This window comes from Hippopotamus amphibius, chromosome 10 (genome assembly GCF_030028045.1).
Source record: "Hippopotamus amphibius kiboko isolate mHipAmp2 chromosome 10, mHipAmp2.hap2, whole genome shotgun sequence".
In the NCBI taxonomy this organism is placed as follows: Eukaryota; Metazoa; Chordata; class Mammalia; order Artiodactyla; family Hippopotamidae; genus Hippopotamus; species Hippopotamus amphibius.
In genome coordinates this window covers 95,891,891-95,914,667 of record NC_080195.1, presented here as the reverse complement: position 1 = coordinate 95,914,667, position 22,777 = coordinate 95,891,891, and the positions used below count along the sequence as shown (strand labels likewise).

General features: G+C 35.1%; 1 protein-coding gene across 1 annotated transcript in view; it reads right to left on the bottom strand.

Annotated features, from left to right (window-relative positions):
- The window catches only part of LOC130829880 (sentrin-specific protease 5-like), a 166,661-nt gene extending 146,269 nt beyond the window's left edge, over positions 1-20,392 (bottom strand). The window contains 1 exon segment of the mRNA XM_057696428.1: positions 18,850-20,392. Coding sequence (XP_057552411.1) covers positions 18,850-20,341 — 1,492 coding nt within the window. The 5' untranslated portion in view covers positions 20,342-20,392.
- Between the last annotated feature and the right edge of the window lie 2,385 nt (positions 20,393-22,777).

Sequence of the window (22,777 nt, the reverse complement as noted above, 5' to 3'; positions counted from 1 at the left end):
TTATAATACATGAAGCTGCATGGGGCTCTGTTTTTTGGTTATGTAGGCATGATATTAGGTAATCTATAATACCCTCTATAAAAAAGGGTATAAAACTGGAGTGCATTATTTAAAACAATTATTTTAGTACACTGGATAATAGTAGAGAATTTACTCATGAAAAACTGCTACTGTTTCTGATAATTATGGCAAATTTGTCACCTTTGTCCCATCTCCTCCCCCAGTTTGTGTGAAAATTTACCAGCCAGATTCAGGTGTTGGAGAACAGCTGAACATTGAAAGAGTAGATTTTGGAATTGTGAGAGCCATAGAGAGGTTGAAATAATCTCTGACTACTGACAGACTTTGCATGTTCATGGGAAAGCTCAGAGCCCAGTGAAAAATAGAAGGCCTGAGGGTACTTGTGAACTTGACACAACCTTGAATATGCTCCTCACTCATTCTCAGTTGAAGGGGCAGTGGCCTGTAGTCCCAGTGGTTCAAGGCACTATATATAATCACAGGCTAAGGGTAAACACTATAAAAGCACAGAAAACCTCTAGGGAGCTAGGCAGATTAGCAAAAGTTAAAGACAGAATCCAGAGCTGCTGCATACTAGTATACACTGTGCTCAATTTTCAAACCAAATTACCGGACAGGAAAAAACCATGAAAGTTAAATACTTGGGGAAAAAAAGAAAAAAAAATAATTTTAAATCGTTAATAAATGGCCTGTTTTTTAATTAAAATGCATGTGACTTTTAAAGAAATAACAGTTTGATTGGGTTTACATGCACTGGATGTTATATCAGAAATGCAAAAATTAATATATGAACCTATACTAGTAAAAATACAGATTTTTAAGCAAATTGGTCAAAATTAATTTCAAATAGATTTTGATAGTTATTGCAAAATAATTGTCACAATTTCCAGGGTAAGTGTAGATGGAAATAGCTTGATCTCTCAATTTATTTGTGTAATAGAACATTCACACCAATCCGCATAAATCCCTATAAATGTTATTTCCTACCCAAGGAATTGTGCCTGTTTTCCTGTTTTCCTGAAATTTTGCTTGCTCTTAAATAGCATTCCCTTTTTTGTAAGTTATTTTTAGTTTTATTGGTGTACACTTGAATACAATATACTGCATATATTTAAAATTTGATATGTTTTTAGATACCTATACACATGTACAACCATCACTAGCATCAAAATGTCAACAAAGTGGACATAGTCAATCACCTACAAAAATCCTCATGTCCCCTTGTAATTCAGGTAATGACTGCTATGATTTCTGCCACTATCGGTCAGTTTGAATTTTAGTACAACCTGTACTCTTTTTGCATAGATTTTTTTTACTGCACATAAGAATTTTGAGATTCATCATATGGTTGTGTTTATCAATATTTTAATCATTTTTAATTTCTGAGGGATATCCTCTCATGGATAAACCACAATTTGTTTATGGTGGCATTTTCGAGATAATCCTAAATAACTTAGCTGAATATAAAATTGTTCTTTATGAGTATCCACATTCTCTTATTTTATTAATCCAAACAATTAAACAACACAAGTTGTCAATGTGGATTTTTGTTTGAATTAACCAAAGTTTCACATCAACACGTTGATTCTGAAATGTTTACACAAATTAATATTGCCAGGTATCTGTTCTTAACTATTAGGTAAAAAGAATTATTTTGTTGGAGTATTTTTATTTTACTTTTTTTCTTTTATTTTTCTTATTTTCTATGGGGGTATAGTTGATTAACAATGTTTTGTTAGTTTCAGGTGTACAGCAAAGTGATTCAGTTATGCAAATACATCTATTCTTTTCCAAATTCTCTTCCCATTTAGGTTGTTACATAATATTGGGCAGAGTTCCCTGTGCTATACAGTGTCAGAGTATTTTTAATTTATGCAGATTATATTTTAATTAGAAAGTAGTTGCACATAATCTTGCATCAGGAGCATTATTAATAAAACACTTATTTACACAACCAAATTGGCCAATAGAGATTCTGAAATCTGAAATTTGAATGGAAAGGCAAAGATAACCTACTGGCAAAAAAATTACCTTTGGATCATTAAACTAATTTGAACAATCATGAAATACTATCACTAATTGTGTATAACAATAAATTCCAGTGATGTCTGAGGGAGGGAAATTAGTTTTCATAAGTTAATAAAAGCATTTGTGAGCCACTTCTTTGTAAAGAATAGGAAAAGGAAAAGGAAAATAATTTTAGGTGGTTTTCTATAAAGAGAGAGGTGATGTGACCCAAGGAAGAGAGAGGACATGGCAGGCTGAGTGACACATGTCTAATATCAAACTGTTGTAAGTTACAGTGCAATTAAAATTCAAAATATCCTTTATTTCTTTATCTCTAAATGATTTACCAGGTTGTCTTATGCTAATATTAAATATATCATCTCCTTTTCCATATATAATTTTCTTGTTGAAGAATGAAACAAGGCTATATCACTACGCATATTTTTTTTTTTTTAATTTTTAAGATTGATTTTTATTTTTGGCTGCGTTGGGTCTTTGTTACTGTGTGTGGGCTTTCTGTAGTTGCGGTGCGCAGAGGCTACTCTTCTTCGCGCTGCGCGGGCTTCTCAGTGTGGTGACTTCTCTTGTGGAGCACAGGCTCTAGAGACATGCTAGTTCCGGTGCATGGGCTCAGTAGTTGTGGCTCATGGGCTCTAGAACGCAGGCTCAGTAGTTGTGGTGCACGGACTCCATTGCTCCGCAGTATGTGGGATCTTCCCAGACCAGGGCTGGAACCTGTGTCCCCTGCATTGACAGGCAGATCCTTAACCACTGCACCAGGAGAGAAGTCCTGCTACCGATATGTGCTTTATACATAATATTATGTTTTTAGATACTTGATAGAATTGCAAAGTTATTAAAAGTTGAATTTTCCTCAATTTTTAAATCATGTAAATTGTTTAAACTTGCCTTTTGTATATGTTTCATCAAAATTGTCAATAAATTCTTAGTTACTCCATGTATATAATGATGACCTTTATAGAAACAATATTAATAGTGATTTTAAAGTGACCTTTGAGAAGAAAACTATTTTTAGATTAATTACTATTAAATTCCCTTTTTCTTTGCATAATAAAACAACTATACATGACCTCATTGTTCTATATATGGTTGAATTATTTAATTCCATATTACATTTTAAGAGATATTCCAAACCAATATTTTGATTCATAAGAATTGGAAATATCAGATTTTAAATTGAATAATGTTTAAATATCTTTATCATAAAAAAGTGTTTATGATCAGCATGAACATTAAGCAGGCAGTTGTCAATTTCCTAAAGGTATAAATTGCTACTGAAGGTTCATAAGGAAAACAATATGTCTAAAAGTATTGGTTGGATATCATTATGGTGCCTTTTTCATGGTTACGTATCACTGTAGAAACATGTCAGAAAATTATACCACTGTTGAATTTTCTAAACTTGACCAGCAGGTAAAGGAAGCTTGTCTCTTTTTAGAATAATATGGCAATATTATCCACTTTCAAAAATACGAAACTAAATTCCCTTCAGTAAATATTCAAAGTAAATATACACCCAGGGGTATATGAACAATGCCTAAGTGGTGCTATTTGGTGGGAGTGGTCCATGTAGACATTGGCTCTCACCTGATGTTAAGCATATCCTATTTTTCTTTTATATTAGTAAAGATTTTTAACTATTAACCTTTTCTGCAATAGCTTTGATGAAATACTTCTCAGTGATTCTAAGTAGGTTAGCGAAGAAAGACAAATGTGTATGTCCAACTTCTTATTTTAGTCAAGAAGCAAATCCAAATGTAAACCAGATCCTGACAAAATCAAAAGTTTTTAAATAACCCAATTTATTCTTAGTGTTCCCCCAGGGGTCTACCCTCTTCACTGTATAACTTCTAATCTGTTTGAAAACCACCCAACCTTTAATTCCTAGTTGCTATATTTCATTGCTGGAGACAGCTGTAGAGTAAATCAACCATCAAATAGACTGTAATTCACCCACCTTTACACTGGTTGCTTTTACCACAAGGTTATATAGATGTCATGGAATTACTTGATTAGCATTCTTTGAGGGTGAGCAGTACTTCAATGCAACCCATGAAGCTGAACTGAATCAATACAGTTTGGTTGACATAAAAATGAACTTTATTAAACCTTATAGAGTAGTGCCTATGACAAAATTCAGAAAAGGAAAGAAATGGAAGATATATTATTTTGCATTTTATTGTGAATAATGTTATTTTGGGATTAAATTTGTCATACCATTTTTACTGCAAAAGAAAATTCTTACCAGTCCTGGTATAGACTCCAAGAGGTAGGTGTGATTATGTGCTTGCAGTGCTTGTGGAACATCTGATGATCAAAAATCTTGGAGGTTAGGAAAGCCAGAGAATGGCAGAGTCATTTAGAACAAGAATCTCTAAGTTGTATATAAATTCACTCTAATCCATATATGTATTAGATCATATATATATATATATATGATCTAGTATGCTTGCTCTTCTTTGTATATTGGCTATGTTCTCATTTCCAGCCAAATTTGTCAAATGATGGGACTCAGTGCTCCAAATTTTACATATTAGAAGTCCCAACATAGAATAATAGGCAATCTCTGCTTCAGCTTAGAAGTTTCCAGGAAAAGACTTCCACACCCAGTCAAGTATCCCACATCTAATCAACTATCCCCAATAAACAGAGTTAAATCAGAAATTAGCAGATCATATAGGAAATATGTTTGGAGTAGGAAGAAAGTACAGTTACCACAGTGAAAAGAATACTGCTCCTCAAGAAAAGAAGGAATATAGGGTTAGAAAAGAGAAAAAGCATTTGTTCTAAAAGGGGAAAAAGCTTAAACAGCTGCGTAAACTGGTGCTACTACAAGTTGAATCCACAGCTCAAATGTACAGTACTTGTCAGTTCTTTCTAGGAACATTTTTTATTATTTTCAGTCAACCTTTTCTTTTCCATTCTCCTCAATGGATAAAGTTTAAATCTTTCCTTTATATTTTTTCCATCTTCACTGTTCTTTTTGGAGTTTTATTTGCATCCCGCTTTCTAGAAAATGAGGAAACAAGTTAGAACAGTATTCATCAAAAGTGTAATTGCCATTTGTCACATACATTGTTTCATTCCTTCCTATATCCCTCCCAACATTAAGCTGGTCCTTTTCAGTTGTGGAGATTAATGAGAAGTTAAATTTCATGAACCAAAAGAAGTAGTCAAATATACTGCACATCACTAAATTTACCTTAAAATCATTCTATGACTGGTAAGACCACTCTGAGAATCTTCCTCTCCAGATACACATACCTTAATTTTATGAATCACTACCAGCCGTGGTTTTTGTTATGGTGATTTAGTCCATCTCCTTAGCTACTTTTATTCTTCTCTTTAGATCCATGAGGGTGTGCGGGTAAGTGGGTATGTATGCTACTTGCTCTGTCTTGATCTCTCCTGCCATTTCCAATCATAAAATCTTTAGTAACTTAGTCTTGTATTACTTAAAATATGGTTTAAGAAGCAGCGGCATAATGATCCCCTGGGAGCTTATTAGAAATGGAGACCTACTCTGGACCTATAAAGTCAGATTTTAATGAAATCCACACATAAATTGCAGTTATATTAACTCTGGGGTTGAGGGAAGAGGAATGTCTGCACTGTTCTGTCACCCCCTCAAAAAGTTATCAATGAACAGAGCCCACTCTGTGAATACCTATCTTATGTGATCCTTTTCCTGTTTTCTGATAGTGTATCTTTCTTCAAATCTTCAAAACTTCTCACTTGGATAATTATAGTAGACCTCTTAATTTTCTGCTGATAATAATCTAAATTCCCCAAATCATTTCACACTATTAATTCCAGCATGATATCCCTAAATATTATCATTAATTGATGGATTACATTTTGAAAGTACAACTTATCATAATTAGAAATATTTTTCAATAAGTTTCAGGTGAAAAGATTAAATGACTTCTATTAGCAGACACATTCTTCATGATCTGACCCTTTTCTAACTTTTAAAACCCGTCTCTTAATGCATTTTCCAGAAGGTTTCAAGGTATTTCATCCTGTGAATCTGCTTCTGCTAGTCCCTTTACATGACAGTCTTTATTTCTCAAAGCAGCCTGTTTATCTCACTGATGTTCCCAAGATTTAATTCTAGTGTCACCTTAGCAATGACCTTAGTAAACTTGATTTACCATTGCTTAGTGTACCAGTAGCAAGTTATTAGAATTGCTAAAGGATAATATTTGCTTATTATCTGTCATCTAAGAAATTCAGATTTATTTAGAATAGAAGGTAATTGCATGGTTTTCTTTTCATTCTAAGTCACACCATAAATTGAGCTTATCACAAAATTGATCAGAAAATGCATGCATGAGTGAAAACATGTTTTTTTTTTTAATAATAAATGGACTTTTTTTTTTTTTTTCTGTGCTTGGGAATTTAGTCAGGTAATACTAGGTTCACTTAAATTGGCTTTAGTGATCCCTGTCTCTGGGTATCCACACACTTGTGTGCTCTCCTCCTGCTGCAGTGACCTGGGTTGGCCATACTGGTGATTTGCTCCTAAGCCATAAAATATGGCAAGATGGGTGAGATCTCATATCTGTGACTGAGTTACATAAGACTGTGACTTGTAAGGTGGCTGAAATAGCTCAATCGGGAAAGCGTTAGACTGAAAATTATGACATGTCTTTCTAAGACTCCCTGTTGCTTTCTTGGCTACCACAGTTTGATGAAGCAAGTGGCTGATTCAGAGAGACCCACTTGACAAGGGTAGTCCACAGCCAAGAGTCAGAAACTGAGGCCAACAGTCCAGTAGTCTTTAAGAACTGAATTCAGTCAGCAGATATATAAACTTAAGAAGTGGATCTTTTCCCAGACCAAACTTTCAGTTCGGAGTCCAGCCCTGGATGACAAACTCATTGCAGCTTGTGAGAGGCCAATGCAGAGGATGCAGCTAAGCTGTGCCCAGATTCTTGACTCATAAAGCTGTGACATCATAAATGTGTATTTTTATAAGATGCTAATTTTGTGATATTTTGTTAATGCAATCATAGATGACTAATACAAATTCTCTAAAGCATTACCTTACCTAAAATGTGTGAGGCCCAAAATAATTCAGAAATGACACTCTAATGGTATGTAATATTTCAGATATATTTGGAGTTCAAGCAAACTGTTATTTACTTAAATTCCAGTCATGGATGCCTTGGATCTTGACAGAAATTATCTGTTTAAACATGTAATCTTTTTTTTTTTTTTAAGATTTTTTTGACATGAACCATTTCTAAAGTCTTTATTTAATTTGTGAAATATTGCTTCTGTTTTAATGTTTTGGTTCCTTGACTGTGAGGCATATGGGATCTTAGCTCCCTGACCAGGGATCGAACCCACACCCCCTGCATTGAAAGGCAAAGTCCTAACCACTGGACGGTCAGGGAAGTCCCTAAACATGTAATCTTATAATCATACCTGGCATGGGTATAGTGTCACTTCTTCTGATCTTCTATATGTATGAGACTTTAGGCGTTTATGATATTTTGCTATTATTCTTAGTGATATTACTGAATTATAAATTTTAACTCATGATTTAAGTCATTTGTTCTCAAACATTTTCTTTGCATAAACTGTTGGTTTCTCAAGAACAAGAATAATTAAATATTGAGGATCCTGATGGGTCTTGTTTATGTAGATTTTCTCTGGCAATACTTACTAAATTAGAAATTAAAACTAATAATTAAGTATTGATTTTTAATTGATTTAAATAATAAGCCTATTTCTTGTCAACATAGATAACATTTTTCTCCCTGAAGATGGCTGTATTTTTGAAAATAAAAGAATTGAGAATAGTAGTTTCTCTACATTTTTCAAATCTCCTTTATTTAATGCTTAATATAAGAAATCTGGATTAGCAAAAGCATTTGCATTTCATCACATATTATTTCAGTCTCTGGAAATGTTCACTGACACTAATGAATGAGAGCAAAAAGGTTAAGAATGTCCCAGTTTTATTATGTATATAGTTTTGAACTTTTAGACCCACCGAAGAGTCTTAGGGCCATGAAAGACTAATAAGACCACACTTTGAGAACTATTGATTTAACTAATCATCTATTTTCTCTTTTGTTCTGAAAACAATCAAAAAGGATACTTACAAAAATTATGATATTAAAAATATTTTAGAAAATATTTTAGAAAATTATATCACCAAGTATAGAAACCTGTACCACATAATGAAGGTCTCCATTCAGTTCATTATTAATCGGTATGCCTTGTTTAACTAAACATCATACTGCTCTACAGTACTATCAACCAGTTTGTTTTATCATCTTGTTCTTTAGGATACAAAGAGGAAGCTTCAGATGTGCCGAAAGACAAATACAGAAGTACTCTTTGGTCTCTGCATTTCAATTTAGAAACTAGATTAGAATAACACTGGATGACTGATGTAGTTGAAAGTACTTGAGAGAAACAGAACCAGTAGGCTCCTTATATAGATAAATGAGAAGGGATTTATTAAGGGAACTGGTTCATGGAGGCTGAGATGTCCCACAATCTAGTATCTGTAAGCTGGAGACCCAAGAAAGCTGGTGGTGTAATTCAGCTTGAGTCAGATGGCTGCAGAGACAGTGAGGAGTTGATGCTGGAACTCCCAAGGCTGAAGTCCAAGGTTGAAGGCCTGACAACTAAGAATGGGGGGAAGGGGAGCCCGGGTAAGGCTGAGCGTGGAGGAAATGGGTCCCAGAAAGAGAGAATTTCCCCTTTCTGCACTTTTTTGTTCTCTACTCTCCCTCAACCAATATGATGACTGCTCACATTGATAAGAGTGGATCTTCTTTACTTAGTCTAAGAATTGAAATGTTAATTTCTTCCAGAAACACTTTCACAAGCATACCCAGTCAAGTTGACACATAAAATTAACCAGTACATTTGATCATAACACATTTATTAAAGTTCCTGGTGATTTCTGCTTACACTTCTAAGTTTTTTTTTAAAGACTTGATTCTGGTAACTTGAATACTTAGCTTCATAATCATACTTTGAAAAAAATGTTCAGAATGAGAGACTATTGGAGCATTCATCTTTTGATGATCATCTCAGTCTCATTTTTTTTTAAGCTATTTGCAACAATTATTTTGAATGTCTGGTTAAATTCTCAGTAATTTTCTGTTTATGTATCTAGACCTATTACTGTTATTACCACTACACATAGCTCAAGGAGAAAGTACATTTTTTTGAAGAGTGTTTAAACTGATACTAAAAGTGTGGGAAAGCCAAAATACAAACTAGGTTATGATATATTAAATACATTACAGCCCACTATAATTATCACTAACGATGTAAGTTGCTCTTGAATGTATTCATTTAATTCACATTCAGGCAGATTGGAAGATATTTATTTGCAAACTTCCCTGTCCAGGAATATTCTCTGCCAATTCTATTACTCATTTGTCTTCATATATTAGATTGAAAAGTTTGCTCTTAAGAAAAATCGTGAAATCTATGCTTATTACTTTAAGGAATTTAAGTCCAATTCTTTATTCTCTGCACTAAAAGTTTACCAGCTAGTATGATTGATAACTTTTCTTAGATCCTCATTTTGTGATGGAATGAATTACATTGTTCTGGTAGTGAGAAACCATTGGCTATTCTAAAATATTGTACCTGAAATCTACTATACTTGCTACTTCTTTGGTTGCATTTCAGAAGTCCGATATGTTCTCTCTGCACAAAGTAATTAATGAATTAAACAAATCTCAGAACTCGTGGGCAGGTAACATAAGACAGTTATGATAATATCAAAAAGGTAATTACATAAACATTCACTAAGAGGATAGAAACAATTGTTCAAGCAACCCAGATGCTTGTCAAGTATTTATCTTAATTCACCGTGAGTTAAATACTCAAAATTAAACATAGACATACTTATGGATATTTCTCAGAGATGTAGTCTATAAGCTTAGAGTAAACAAGTGTTAATGAAAATTTACAAAAATGACTGAAGGCAAATAAGAGAAACAAAATGAAAAAATTGTGGGAGAAGGTTTAATAAAATATATCTTAAATATTGAAGTTGAAATTGCTATAAAGGGCATTTGCATTTTCAATAATTTTAAACTTTGAAAATAAGTTTAATTTATAATTAGAGCAACATTGGATTGTCTCCATGTTTAAAAGTAGGCAAATTTATGCTCAGTTTATAATATTGTGTGACTATTTTATTGCCTGAGATTTTGGTTACCTCTGACATTATCAAACATGTTCTAAATATTTGATTTTGTGCATATGTTATGCATATTATAATTATGTATTATAATTTATAATTATAATTTAAAATAAGGGAGAAAAATAAATGACTACTGAATGAATCATATACTTAGTAAAGCACATATGAAAATAACCATATGGCAAATTATGTGTATTTTATATAAAATCTTCAAGTTATTAAGTATATTTTCAACATTTATGCTTTGAAAATTAAAATTTGATTCCATTTCTGTCAAACATATAAATCATAGTATAGGCTGTTAATCCATATAATATGATGAAAGATATAAGATTTCCTATCTCCTCTCCTACCTTGTCTAGGCTTCAATTCAGAATTTGCATGAAAAATTGTTGTCATATTAGAGCCTTCTCAATAAATCCCCTATATCATAATAGTTGTCATTATTACTATGTGAGTGTAAATATGTTAGCCCTGCTATAGTTAATATTTTTCATAACTTGAAAATTTGGCATACAAATATACACATAGGGAAAACTATTGGATGAAAATTACATAGATGCTGAGAATCTGGAAATATTGGAGCATCTGGAAATTGAATCAATATTTCAGTTGTACTAGTCTAATCAAAAGGATGTAGGACCTCAGTAGGTGTTCCTCTCAGTAGGAGTCTTGCAGCAGTTCATGTAAACCCATACAGCCCTGGTGAACTCTTTCACCCAGGTAACAGTTCAGTTAGGAAGGAGAGAAAATATACAATCTACAGGTGTGAAAACCTTCCTTGATTAAAAGCCTCACATTCCACAGGAGCCATAAGCTTTTGTACCAACTCCATAGACCTTTCATGGACCCTACAAGGTACAAGCCCAATTATGAGTCTCCACACTCAGAGGAACCTCACAATAGGGCTCCCTATCAAGTATTTATTGTCCCCTTGTTTAAGTCAGCCTTCAATTAAGCAGTCATTTTAACATAAGCAGTGTTGCTTAGTAACTTAGTTGACAAACAGCATCCTTACCTGTTTCTAGGGAAACAAAGCTAGGAAATTTAACTGAAAATAAAATGCTCATGCAGAGAAGGAACACTTTGTTATCCCTCTGCCAACACCATTAAAATGTAGACACAAAAGCCTTGCTGACTCTCTTATTGGTTCATTATCTTGATGCACAGAAAGAGCTAAATTGGAAAGTCAAACAAATATAGAGTAACCATGGGCTATGGCTTATGTAACAAACATTTATGTAGGCTTTCTTCTTAAAGTTAAGCAGTAGGTATAGTCCACCCTACTTCTATGGTGTCGTAAGACATTATGTGGTCAATTAAATGTACATTTTGTCAGACTGGATTCATATACGTTACACTGTAACCCTAAAAAGCTCCATCAACAAAAGTTGTTTTCATTAACATGAAAACCAAAAATTTGAAAATGAAAAGTATGCTCACTGTGGAGCATCTGCTTAAAATTCAAATAAAGATTGGAAATCTGGTAAGTGGAATGAGATCGCAGTGAGTTGAGGTGTGAATGGGAACTGAGGTAGTGAATGTTATGACCACAGATATGTGAAGGTAACAATAAAGCATTCACTATTTTATGAAGGATGAAATCTGAGTGTTTTAAAAAGTTGTTGGGAAGGGTATCAGTTAAAACAGTGTTCAAAATAAAGATTAACTGTTAAGAATGGGATGAATTATACTTTAAAAATTTGCAGATTACTACAAATCCCTAATTCCAAAATTAATATAGGGAGGGTACTGTATAGGTGTCAAGCAAAGAGTGCAGATTTGACAGAAAGTGAATGCTTTGCAGATAGTTTTTAGTTTAAATTTTAATAGGCTTTGTTTAGTGTTAGAATTCTAATTACATACAATTTCTAATTGCATACAAATATTAAATTTACTTACCATTTAACAGATAAATAAAAACCTCTGGGAAATGAATTTTATATTTGGTTCTTAGCAATATAAAAATGCTACAGATTATACACATTTGAATTTCTCAAGAAGATGCAAGTGTGAAAAGATACATACAGTAAAAAAAAATGACAAAACCATCAAATTATGAATACATATGCAAATTTTCTTTAATGAAAAATAATGGTTCATGTATTTTGATATTTTATCTAGGTAAAGCTATCCGAATGAATTAAGTACCTTTACCTTGGCTATAAATAATCACCCAACTTTGCAAATTTTATTTATATATAGGGCATAGGCATTGTTTAGTGTTAGAATTCTAATTACATATTTCTCAAGTCATTGAGGAAAATACAGTTAAAAAATAATTTTTAAGCCATTAAATATTTTATAAAGTGATAAAAACAATTGCTAGTAGGGGAGGCTGTGTATGTGTGGAGACGGGTTTATGAGAACTCTGAACTTTATGCTCAGTTACGCTGTGAACCTAAAACTGCTCTAAAAAACAAGATTTAATTAAAAAAATCAATGGAATATGGTAATATCAACATGCTCTTATTGTCAGTGTAAAGTGGAAATACTGTTAAAGGACTTACACAACAAAGTTCAATAATTTTCCATGTTAGACATATGGCTGAATATCATGTAAACTAATATTTCAGAAGAAAAGTTTTAGACAAATATCACAAAGTGTAAAATTTAAAAAACAAATTCACATGTATTGTTAAGAATGCTTTTATGCACGTCGTATGTTCAGTATTCATGATTGTGTTATACAGATTTCATACAAAATTAATTTTAAATATATCAAGCATACATTAAGAAATATTAAAACAGATTATATACATGCAACTCTTTCTATTGACTTATGAAGTCTTTGCACAAAAGCCATCATTTAAAAATCACTCTGTATGGACTTTGAAGGGATCAAACACTTAGACTAATATAGAAATCAAACCACTGATAAGCTCATATTTCTTGTGCTTTTTCACTTAAGTATCACCTCATCTTGGAAGTCTTGTCTGAATTCTCCAGACAAACTTAATTAAATATATTCCTATTAATTATTTTTGTTTGTCCCTGTAGATCCTTACCTTAATATTTCTGTTAAAGGGTTTTCAACATATTAATATTTTGAAAGAATGAATGTAAGACTGACGACAATGAATCTGATTCAAAAATTTTTGTTGGTGGTGGTGGTGGTCTTGGTGGTGGTGCCAGGTTAATATAACTAAACCTGATTTTTTTAGTTTTCAAGGGGATGATGATACTGAAACAATAGTCATTATTTTGGTTCTAAATGATTTCATTCAATAGAATACAAACATAAAATAAACAATGAAAAACAGCCCTAATTCTAGTGACTACACCTTCTAGAAAAAAATGAGCTAGAGTTTATTTTTATAGAAATGAATACTTTTGCTAAGAATTTCAATTTTTAAAATACTTTATACCATTTTTTTTTCATTTTAAAAATTTGCTTTCAGTGTTTACAGGCTCTGTTTTATTAAATATTTTTTATTTTACTCAAGTCTTTCTCAGCTGTATTTCATATCTACAAGAAAAATATAATAGGATGACTCAATAATAACTTTTATTTGAACTAACTCAATTCATATAATAGATGAGATACTGGTGTATTTTTGAAGGAGGAATATTTTGAAAACAAAATACATTTTGTTACAATAATATAATAACTTTCATGATAATCTTCCCATATCCCTTATATTTAGCTTATTTCAGGTGACACTTCGTTGCAATATATATGGGTTGCTGGATCTTTAAGTGTACTTATTTTTGAAATATTGATACTCTTGATAGGAAAATATTCTTCAAACATATAATCCATATTATAAAATAGAAACAAGTACCTTGGCCAACTTTGGTTTAAGAACAAAAGAGCAGAATAGAATGAAAGTTTCTATGAATTTATTTTAGGTTTATTAGGAACAGTATTAGGAAAAAAATTTGGCCCACTGTATAAAGGATGGAAAAATAATTGATGTGATTTACTTGTAAATGATTAAATGTTACGCTCCATATATTAGTTGTATCATTAGGCTGGTTTTTGCTTCAGAATCCGTGGTATTTTGAACAGAAATGATTAAAGAGGTTATTAGTAAATCTACAAAGAACAGGCTGCACTGTGTTTAAACATTACCCTATCATCTGGGCTACAAATGTTCAGCATCATTATGTTTGCACAATAGTAATTTACTGTAACACTGAAGAGTAAGTAATCAATACAGGCAGGTACGGCTTGTTACAGTAACAGAAAAGAGTACAGCTTCTTCTGTTCCAACCTTTGCAAAATCAATAAGCAGTCCTATTTGTAAGGCAGCCTATTCTTCTCATTCTCAGATGTCAGTGCAAGGTATGAGCTACAATTAACCAGCTAAAAACTGTTCCAGTGTTCACCTCACTGTTTGTAAAATGTGATTTGACTTGTTACTCAATGAGAAATAAACTTAAGATGTATAACTCTAAAAGATACATCACTTGTAATCCCGATTGGAAGAATATTAAAATGCAGAACACCTGTAGGTGCTTAAACTAATGTGGGAAATACTGTACATACATTGGGTTGGCCAAAAAAGTTCATCTGAGGTTTTCTGAAAGATGTTATGGCCAATATTACAGGTATTAAAACAAGAAATACATCATCAAGCCTAAAATACTTATTATCTAATGAAAAATGTCTAGTTTACTCTCTGCCATATCTTCCAATCAGTAGAGTTGGTTTTTGATTTGGAAACTTTCAATTGGATAGCTAAATCACTTACACTGGTAAATACCACTGTGTGAAATGATAAATAATGTGTCTAAAAGTCACTGCTCTAAAGCATAAAATGTGTGATTTTTATTTGAAAATGTCTTGGAGATAATCAAAAACATATCTTCATAGTACAGATGGAAAATCTAAGGCCCGGAAAACCTAAGTAGAAGGAGCAAGATTCATACTAACCTTGTTTCTGTGTCCGGACTGCAAGCTGAACCTCTTCACTTCCTGTGTTTTCCCAATATTTTCAGGTTTTGTGGTGATGCCTCTCAAATTTTATTGCCATCATTGAAGCCGTAGTTGTACTATGTATGGCTTATTCAAGCACCAATTGTACAAATAAACATTGCTTTATCAGCTGAAATTATACAATGGGAAGTTCTGGTAACTGCAGAGGCCCTAGATTTTATACGTGGTCTAAGTATAGCCAAGAAGGTATGGCTTGGTAGAGATGACACTGTACATGAGGGTGATAATGTTGAGCTCTCTGCCCACAATACAAGAACTCCAGTGTCCATTATTATACCTATCATTAGAGTGAATTAATCCTCTCTTGAGCTTTATTGTTGCAAGTAAGTGTAGCTACTGTAGAATAGAAAATGGATATGTCACTAACTGGTGAAATGTATTCTACTGTCCTATAAATCTTTCTTCTGTTTCTAAAAGTCTATCATAAAAGCTTTATCAGATAAACCTCCTCTTGCAGGATCTCCCCAATGTAAGCACAGATTGTGATTAGGAGACTTTGGGAGGAACATTCTTATGCATGCTAAATGAGCAGCAGAGACCCTATTTAAGGAAACTGAGTGATGACCATAAGCCTTGAGTGAGGAAAGTATAAACTGTAGAAACAAGAGAATTAGACTTAAGGGTGATTGTTCCTTGAGTTCATATTTTTCCTAAACCAAATTTTTAATACTAAAGCCAATTGGTTAATTGGTGGTGGTGAGTGTTAAATCAGAAAAACTGAGTGACAGTCTGATCTGTTTTTGCTTGTAGAGTAAGTTTTCAGAAGTGTGTTAGAAGTAAAATGGAGAGTGAACAGCAAACCAAGTGATCCGTGATAGTTAAGCTTATTTTCTGAAAATGAAATTTGAGTTTCAATGTGTTCATTTCAATTAAGTGTTAAGTACTAATTTATAATGATTCTTACAGAGCACTTTTGTCTTCAACTGAATGTAAATTTGACTGATGAAGTTCATTGATTATATGTATAAAACTACCCAATATTTCCCATATACGTTTTAATGTAATCAGTATTAATAATTACCAAAGTTGTAAGCTTTCTTCACAAATTCCATTAAGCCTGTACTGTTAATGATTTTCTTTGCAGAGAAAATCAAATGTCTGATTCCTAGTACATTTCTATTTATAACACTATTTCTAATTGACATTTTCTGAATTAATAAGGTCACATATTTTATAACAGATGGGATTTTCTAAGATACTTATCATGAATCCATTGATACTTAAAGTGCTACAACTAGACTTGTAGATTTATGTAAATAAGCACAATTCTGGTGTTTTAATGCATTCTGCTAAGCAAAAGAATAACAAACAGGTCAATGTAAAAGTGTTAATTGTCATTTCCCAAATTCATATTCCTTTAATATTAATGGCTCATTTTTTTCCTAATGATAATCACCTAAGTGACTGAATATATACTAGCATGAAAAAGAAATAAAGTATGACAGAATATGAATCATAATTACTCATGGTTTTCAAAATATCAGATAGGAAGCTAAAGACATACTGATCATAAGTTTGAATTCCATTTTAATTCTTGCAGGTAGGAGAAAGATCCAGTGGATTTGTGTTTCACTTTTCCTCTTATTAGATCCATATTATTATTATTGCCATATTCATCAGGAATAGCATATGCCTTTTCAATACCTAGATATATTTTTGTTATAATCTCCTACTTGTATTATTCATAAAATTTAATTTTTATATGAAATAATGTTAAATATATTTTATATCAAACTTATCTGACTTCATTATTTACATATATAAATATTGAGTATGAAAGCATTTAAATATACACTTAGATTTTATTTATGTTTCTTAAATAGCATGCATTTTTGAAGGTAATCCAGATGTAATCACTAAGTTATTTGGTTTACTTAGATAATAAGTAGATAATATGTAATTGAAGAAGACTGGCCTTGGCACAGAATGCTTTGCAACCTAGGATGGTCACAAGTTTACTAAACCTCCATTTCCAGGTGTACATAATGGGGAAGGGCGGACTTCACAATCTGTAGGAGCCCTTAGAGCTTTAACACTCTCAACAATTTGATTTCTGTGAATACCAGCCTTCTGCTTCTCTTTTTTCATTATCACAGTAGCAGAAATTTGTGTATGGCTTTATGAATATTGAAAAATATGAAATCTTATCAATATATACTCATTTGAAAAAAATAGTATCAATTCTATACCATACCAAATGCTTTCCTATTTCTGGTGAAAACAGTTATTGGTTTTGTTTTAAATTTCTGTATAGCAATTCACTCTTCTTTTTATAATCAAATCTGTTCTACATATCTTTGAATGTATGTATTTTAATAAAACCACTGACTATGAAATGCTATACTTAATTATTGTAGTTTCTACAGCCATATTAAGCCTTATCCCTCCCTAGATACATCCCCTCTACTTCTATATTGAGACCTCCAATCATTTTAATCTGTGGTCCAGGCAGACCTCATTTTATTGTGCTTCACTTTATTGTGCTTTGCAGTTATTGTGGTTTTTACAAATTGAAGGATTGTGGTAACTCCTCCTTGAGTAAGTCTGTTGGCACCATTTTCCAACAACATTATTTGTAATTAATGTATGTACATTGACTTTTAGACATAATGCTTTTGCACACAAGTTATTTTTACACGATATTGTAGTTTTTTAAGTGCACTAGGAAATGAAAAAATTGGTGTGACTCACTTTATTTAAATGTTCACTGTATTTCACAATATTTCCTGAGTATGCCTACATTTAACTTCTCTAATGTTACCTGAAGATCCAGACTGTTGCTTGAACTAGTCTCCTACAATTCTGAATTTTTTAAAAAAAATTTCCTGCATACAGATTGTTGATCTTTGATAAACCAAACCACCTGCATAAATATGTTTTTCATCTGTCATTAAATACTGCTTAAGAAAAATATAATACCTTGTTTATTGTTACTTAAATCAATGGTTTTCCTTAGTGGGATTGTCTGTACTTCCCCTTAGTCAACAAAAGTGGGTTTTGCTTTGCTTTGTTTTTTAGTGGTTCTGCATCATCATATTTCTCTTTATCTCTCACACTCAAACTTCTCATGTACAGATGACCCTGTTTGCTACATCAAATATAAAATGGTGGTGAGACAATGTCTATTGCCTACCTCACCACCTATCTGATACTATTGGGAAAATATCGAGTGCAAAATTAATCATATTTTATGAGGTGTGCATTCTTTTTTTTTTTTTTGAAAAAGATGTTCAAACTTTAAACTTTAAAAGGCAAATTAAAACAAAGAACTCTTATGTGATCTATGAGACTGGCAAACTTTAACAAGTGCAAACTGGTTTAACTTTTTAGAGGGCAATTTAACAATTCTCTTAAAATTTTAAGTGTAAGTATTCTTTCACCATCATTTCTACTACTAGGAATTTAACTTATAGAAACAACCATAAAACTATAAAGAAGTAATTCCACTGCACCATCATTTATAAATGAAAACAACTAGAAGCAACACAAGTGTCCATCAATCAAAAACTAAATAAACAATGGAACATCTATATACTACAGCAATATAAAAGAAGAATGTCTAATTGCTTAAAGGGAAATCCATGTGTGGAAAGACAAAATAGGGCTCTCCTAGAAAAGATAATGGGCAGCAGGTGTGGAGACTGGGGGAGAATAAAGGAAGAGTGCATACCAGAAAGGCAGATCGACAGCTGCTCATCATCCACTGGAGAGGCTTTTTGACTGTTCTTCCCACCTCCCACTTGATTTTCTAGTTTGAGTCCACTGCACGTCAGAGGAGCCTCCAGTGGACTTTTACAGTAAGGGTGGTCCAGCAACTTAGAACTAAGAATGTTCTGCTTGAAAGATCCATCCTTATCCATCTGGCATGAGCTCTCACTCTGAACAGTCTCTTCGGACACAGGCCCACCGACACTACTCACAGACTGATCTGCCCCAGACACTGACAGTTCTACTCTGTCATCACTGACAGCGCTTGTCCGATTCTCCCGACCCAGAGCCATAACTTCTCTCTCTGTTTCCAAGATACACATGTTACTAGAAGGATGTTCTGGTAAGGGGATGTCATGAATCAGCTCTGTACATGCCCACTTAGGAGAGGAACAGGGTGACTGGTCCCAGGTGTGTGTGGCACTGCCATTCTGTCGGTCAGGGAATGCTTCATCTAAACTACGCTCCTTGCCCAAGAGAGGGCTTCCCTTAGTGTGGCCATCAGGCATGTGGGACCTCCTTCCCTTCAGCACAGCACTGCTCTCCACATCTGGAAGGTACGGTTGATGCCGACAAGAAGGGTCTTTAGGTTCTGGGGAAGGGAAGGGGCTGCAACCGCCACCCTCACCGTCCTCCCTAAGGGTCTCTTGATGGTCCCCAGTGACCTGCACCCAGCTTCGCTGGCCTTATTTTAGCTTGCAAACTTTGCTTTTTGTTCTGAAGTCCTGGGATCTGAGAATCCTGTACCGAAATCTAATCATGGATAGTTTCTCATACATCATATGAGGAGATACTTTTATTCTTCTATGTTGATTAAGGTGGAACTTTTCTGGAATCAGGGGTCCCCCACTCCTGTGGTGCTCCAGCCCTTGGCCGCAGCCATAACAAAAGCGCTTTCTCTTATGGTTGCTCAAGGTGACCACAACTGTGCCACTCTCACCTGGACTCTCCCCATGGAGCTTCATAGGAAGATCTGAAGCTTGTGGCTCCGTCCTAGGTCTGTGACCACTGGCCTGACTTAAAACACTATTTTCTGGTAAGTCTGAGGCTGCCTTCAAGAGACTTTTCTCTCCAGAGTATTCATGACCAGAGTTCTTTGCTGATGACAGCAATTTCTCTGCTTGGAGTTTCAGGAAGGTCCTTGAGGAGGAAATGTCCTTTCTTCTCACTTTAGAGGACAAAGTACTAAGATTCTGAACAGCCACACTGGACTTCGTCTTAGCAAAAAGGGGTTCATCCTGGATCCACGTTTTCTGGATTTGAAGGGCCTTCTTTCTGCACTGGAAATGCCTCAAATGCCTGCTCCAAGTACCTGGTCTTCCTAACTTGGCTTTCAGAATGCACAAGTGTTGGTGAAAGTAGAACTTCTTAAAGCCTCCAAATCCAGTATTCCATTTCTCAGAAAAGGCTAAGTGGATTCCTTTCCTCCATAGAATTTTCCTCTGCTTTTTCATTTTTCTGATGCATAATGAGATCTGAATGCAGCTGCGTCCCTCGCTGCCGGCACCCGCGTCCCTCGCTGCCGGCACCCGCCCCGCCGTGGGTCCAGAGCCTGCGGCAGCTCGCCCTGCGGCCCCGCCTCCGCCAGCGTTAGGGAAAGGCCCGCCAGCCAACAGACAACCGGCCTGCTCTCAGCGGCCACGGCCGGCGGCGCGCTTCCCCTGGAGCCAAGGCGCCAGCGCTCCCTTACGGTGTCACCGCCTCTGCCCTTCCGGCCCTGCCCCGCCTGCGCGCAGGGGGCGGGGAGCGAGCGAGGGCCTGGCGCCGGGGGCGTGGCCCGCCTCCCCTGCGCTTCCAACGGGTGCACCGAGGTGTGCATTCTTGTGACCATACACATATTTTAAAAACTCACTATAGAGATAGGATTAAGATGGAGGAGTAGGAGGACATATGCTCACTCCCTCTTGCAAGACCACTGGAATTACAACTAATTGCTGAACAATCATCAACAGAAAGACCCTGGAACTCATCAAAAAAGACATCCCACATCAAGAGACAAAGGAGAAGATGAAATGAGAAGGTAGGAGGGGCACAATCGCGTTAAAATCAAATCCCATAAATGCTGGGTGGGTGACTCACAAACTGGAGAACAGTTATACTGCAGAAGTCAACCCACTAAAGTGAGGGTTCTGAGCCCCACATCAGGCTTCCCAACCTGGGGATCCAGCAACAGGAGGAGGAATCCCCAGAGAATCTGACTTTGGAAGCCAGCGGGATTGGATTGCAGGACCTCCACAGGACTGGGGGAAATGGAGACTCCACTCTTACAGGGCACACAAAAAAGTGTGCTCACCAGGACCCAGGGGGAAGGAGCAGTGACCCCATAGGAGACTGAACCAGACCTACCTGCTGGTGTTGGAGGGTTGCCTGCAGAAGTGGGGGGCAGCTGTGGCTCACCAAGGAGACAGGGGCACTGGCAGCAGGGGTTCAGGGAAGTGCTCATTGTCATGAACCCTCCCAGAGTCCACCATTAGCCACACCAAAGAGCTTGTAAGCTCCAGTGCTAGGTAGCCTCTGGCCAAATAAAGAACAAGGTGGGAACACAGCCACACCCATTATCAGACAAGCAGATTAAAGTTTTACTGAGCTCTGTCCACTATATTGGATTAAAGTCTTACTGAGCTCCACCCACCCAGCCCTACCCACCATCAGTCCCTCCCATCAGGAAGCAGGCAGGAGCCTCCTAGATAGCTTCCTCCACAAGAGGGCAGACAGCAGTATCAAGCAGTATCAGCAGTATTTCATCTTGTGGAACTGAAAACCAGTCACAGAAAGACAGAGAAAATGAAAAAGCAGAGGACTTTGTACCATATGAAGGGACAGGATAAAGCCCCAGAAAAACAACTACATGAAGAGGAGATAGGCACCCTTACAGAAAAATAATTCAGAATAATGATGGTGAAGATGATCCAGGACCTTGAAAAAAGACTGAATGCAAAGATCAAAAAGTTTACCAAACACCTAGAAGAAATAAAAAGCAAACAAACAGAGATATGCAACACAATAACTGACATGAAAAATACACTAGAAGGAACCAAGAGCAGATTAACTGAGGCAGAAGGGCGAATAAGTGACCTGGAAGACGGACTGGTGATAATCACTGATGCAGAAAATAATAAGGGAAAAAGAATGAAAAGAACTGAAGACAGACTAAGAGACCTCTGGGACAATGTTAAATGCACCAACATTCGCATTATAGGGGTCCCAGAAGGAGATGAGAGAGAGAAAGGACCTGAGAAGATATTGGAAGAGATTATAGTTGAAAACTTCCCTAACATGGGAAAGAAAATAGCTACCCAAGTCCAGGAAGTGCAGACAGTCCCAGGCAGGATAAACGCAAGGAGAAACATGCCAAGACATATGGTAGTCAAATTGACAGAAATTAAAGACAGAGAAATGTTATTAAAAGCAACAAGGGAAAAACGACAAATAACATACAAGGGAACCCCCATGGGGTTTACAGCTGATTTCTCAGCAGAAACTCTGCAAGCCAGAAGGGAGTGGCACGATATAGTTCAAGTGATGAAAGGGAAGAACCTACAACCAGGAATACTCTATCCAGCAAGGATCTCTTTCAGATTCGATGGACAAATCAAAAGCTTTACAGACAAGCAACAGCTAAGAGAATTCAGCACCAAATGAGACCTACAACAAATGCTAAAGGAAGTTCTCCAAGCAGGAAACATAAAAGAAGAAAAGGACCTACAAAAACAAAAACAAAACAGTTAAGAAAATGGTAATAGGAACTTACATATCAATAATTACCTTGAATGTAAATGGACTAAATGCACCAACCAAAAGACACAGACTGGCTGAATGGATACAAAAACAAGACCCTTATATATGCTGTCTACAAGAGACCCACTTCAGACCTAGGGACACATACAGAC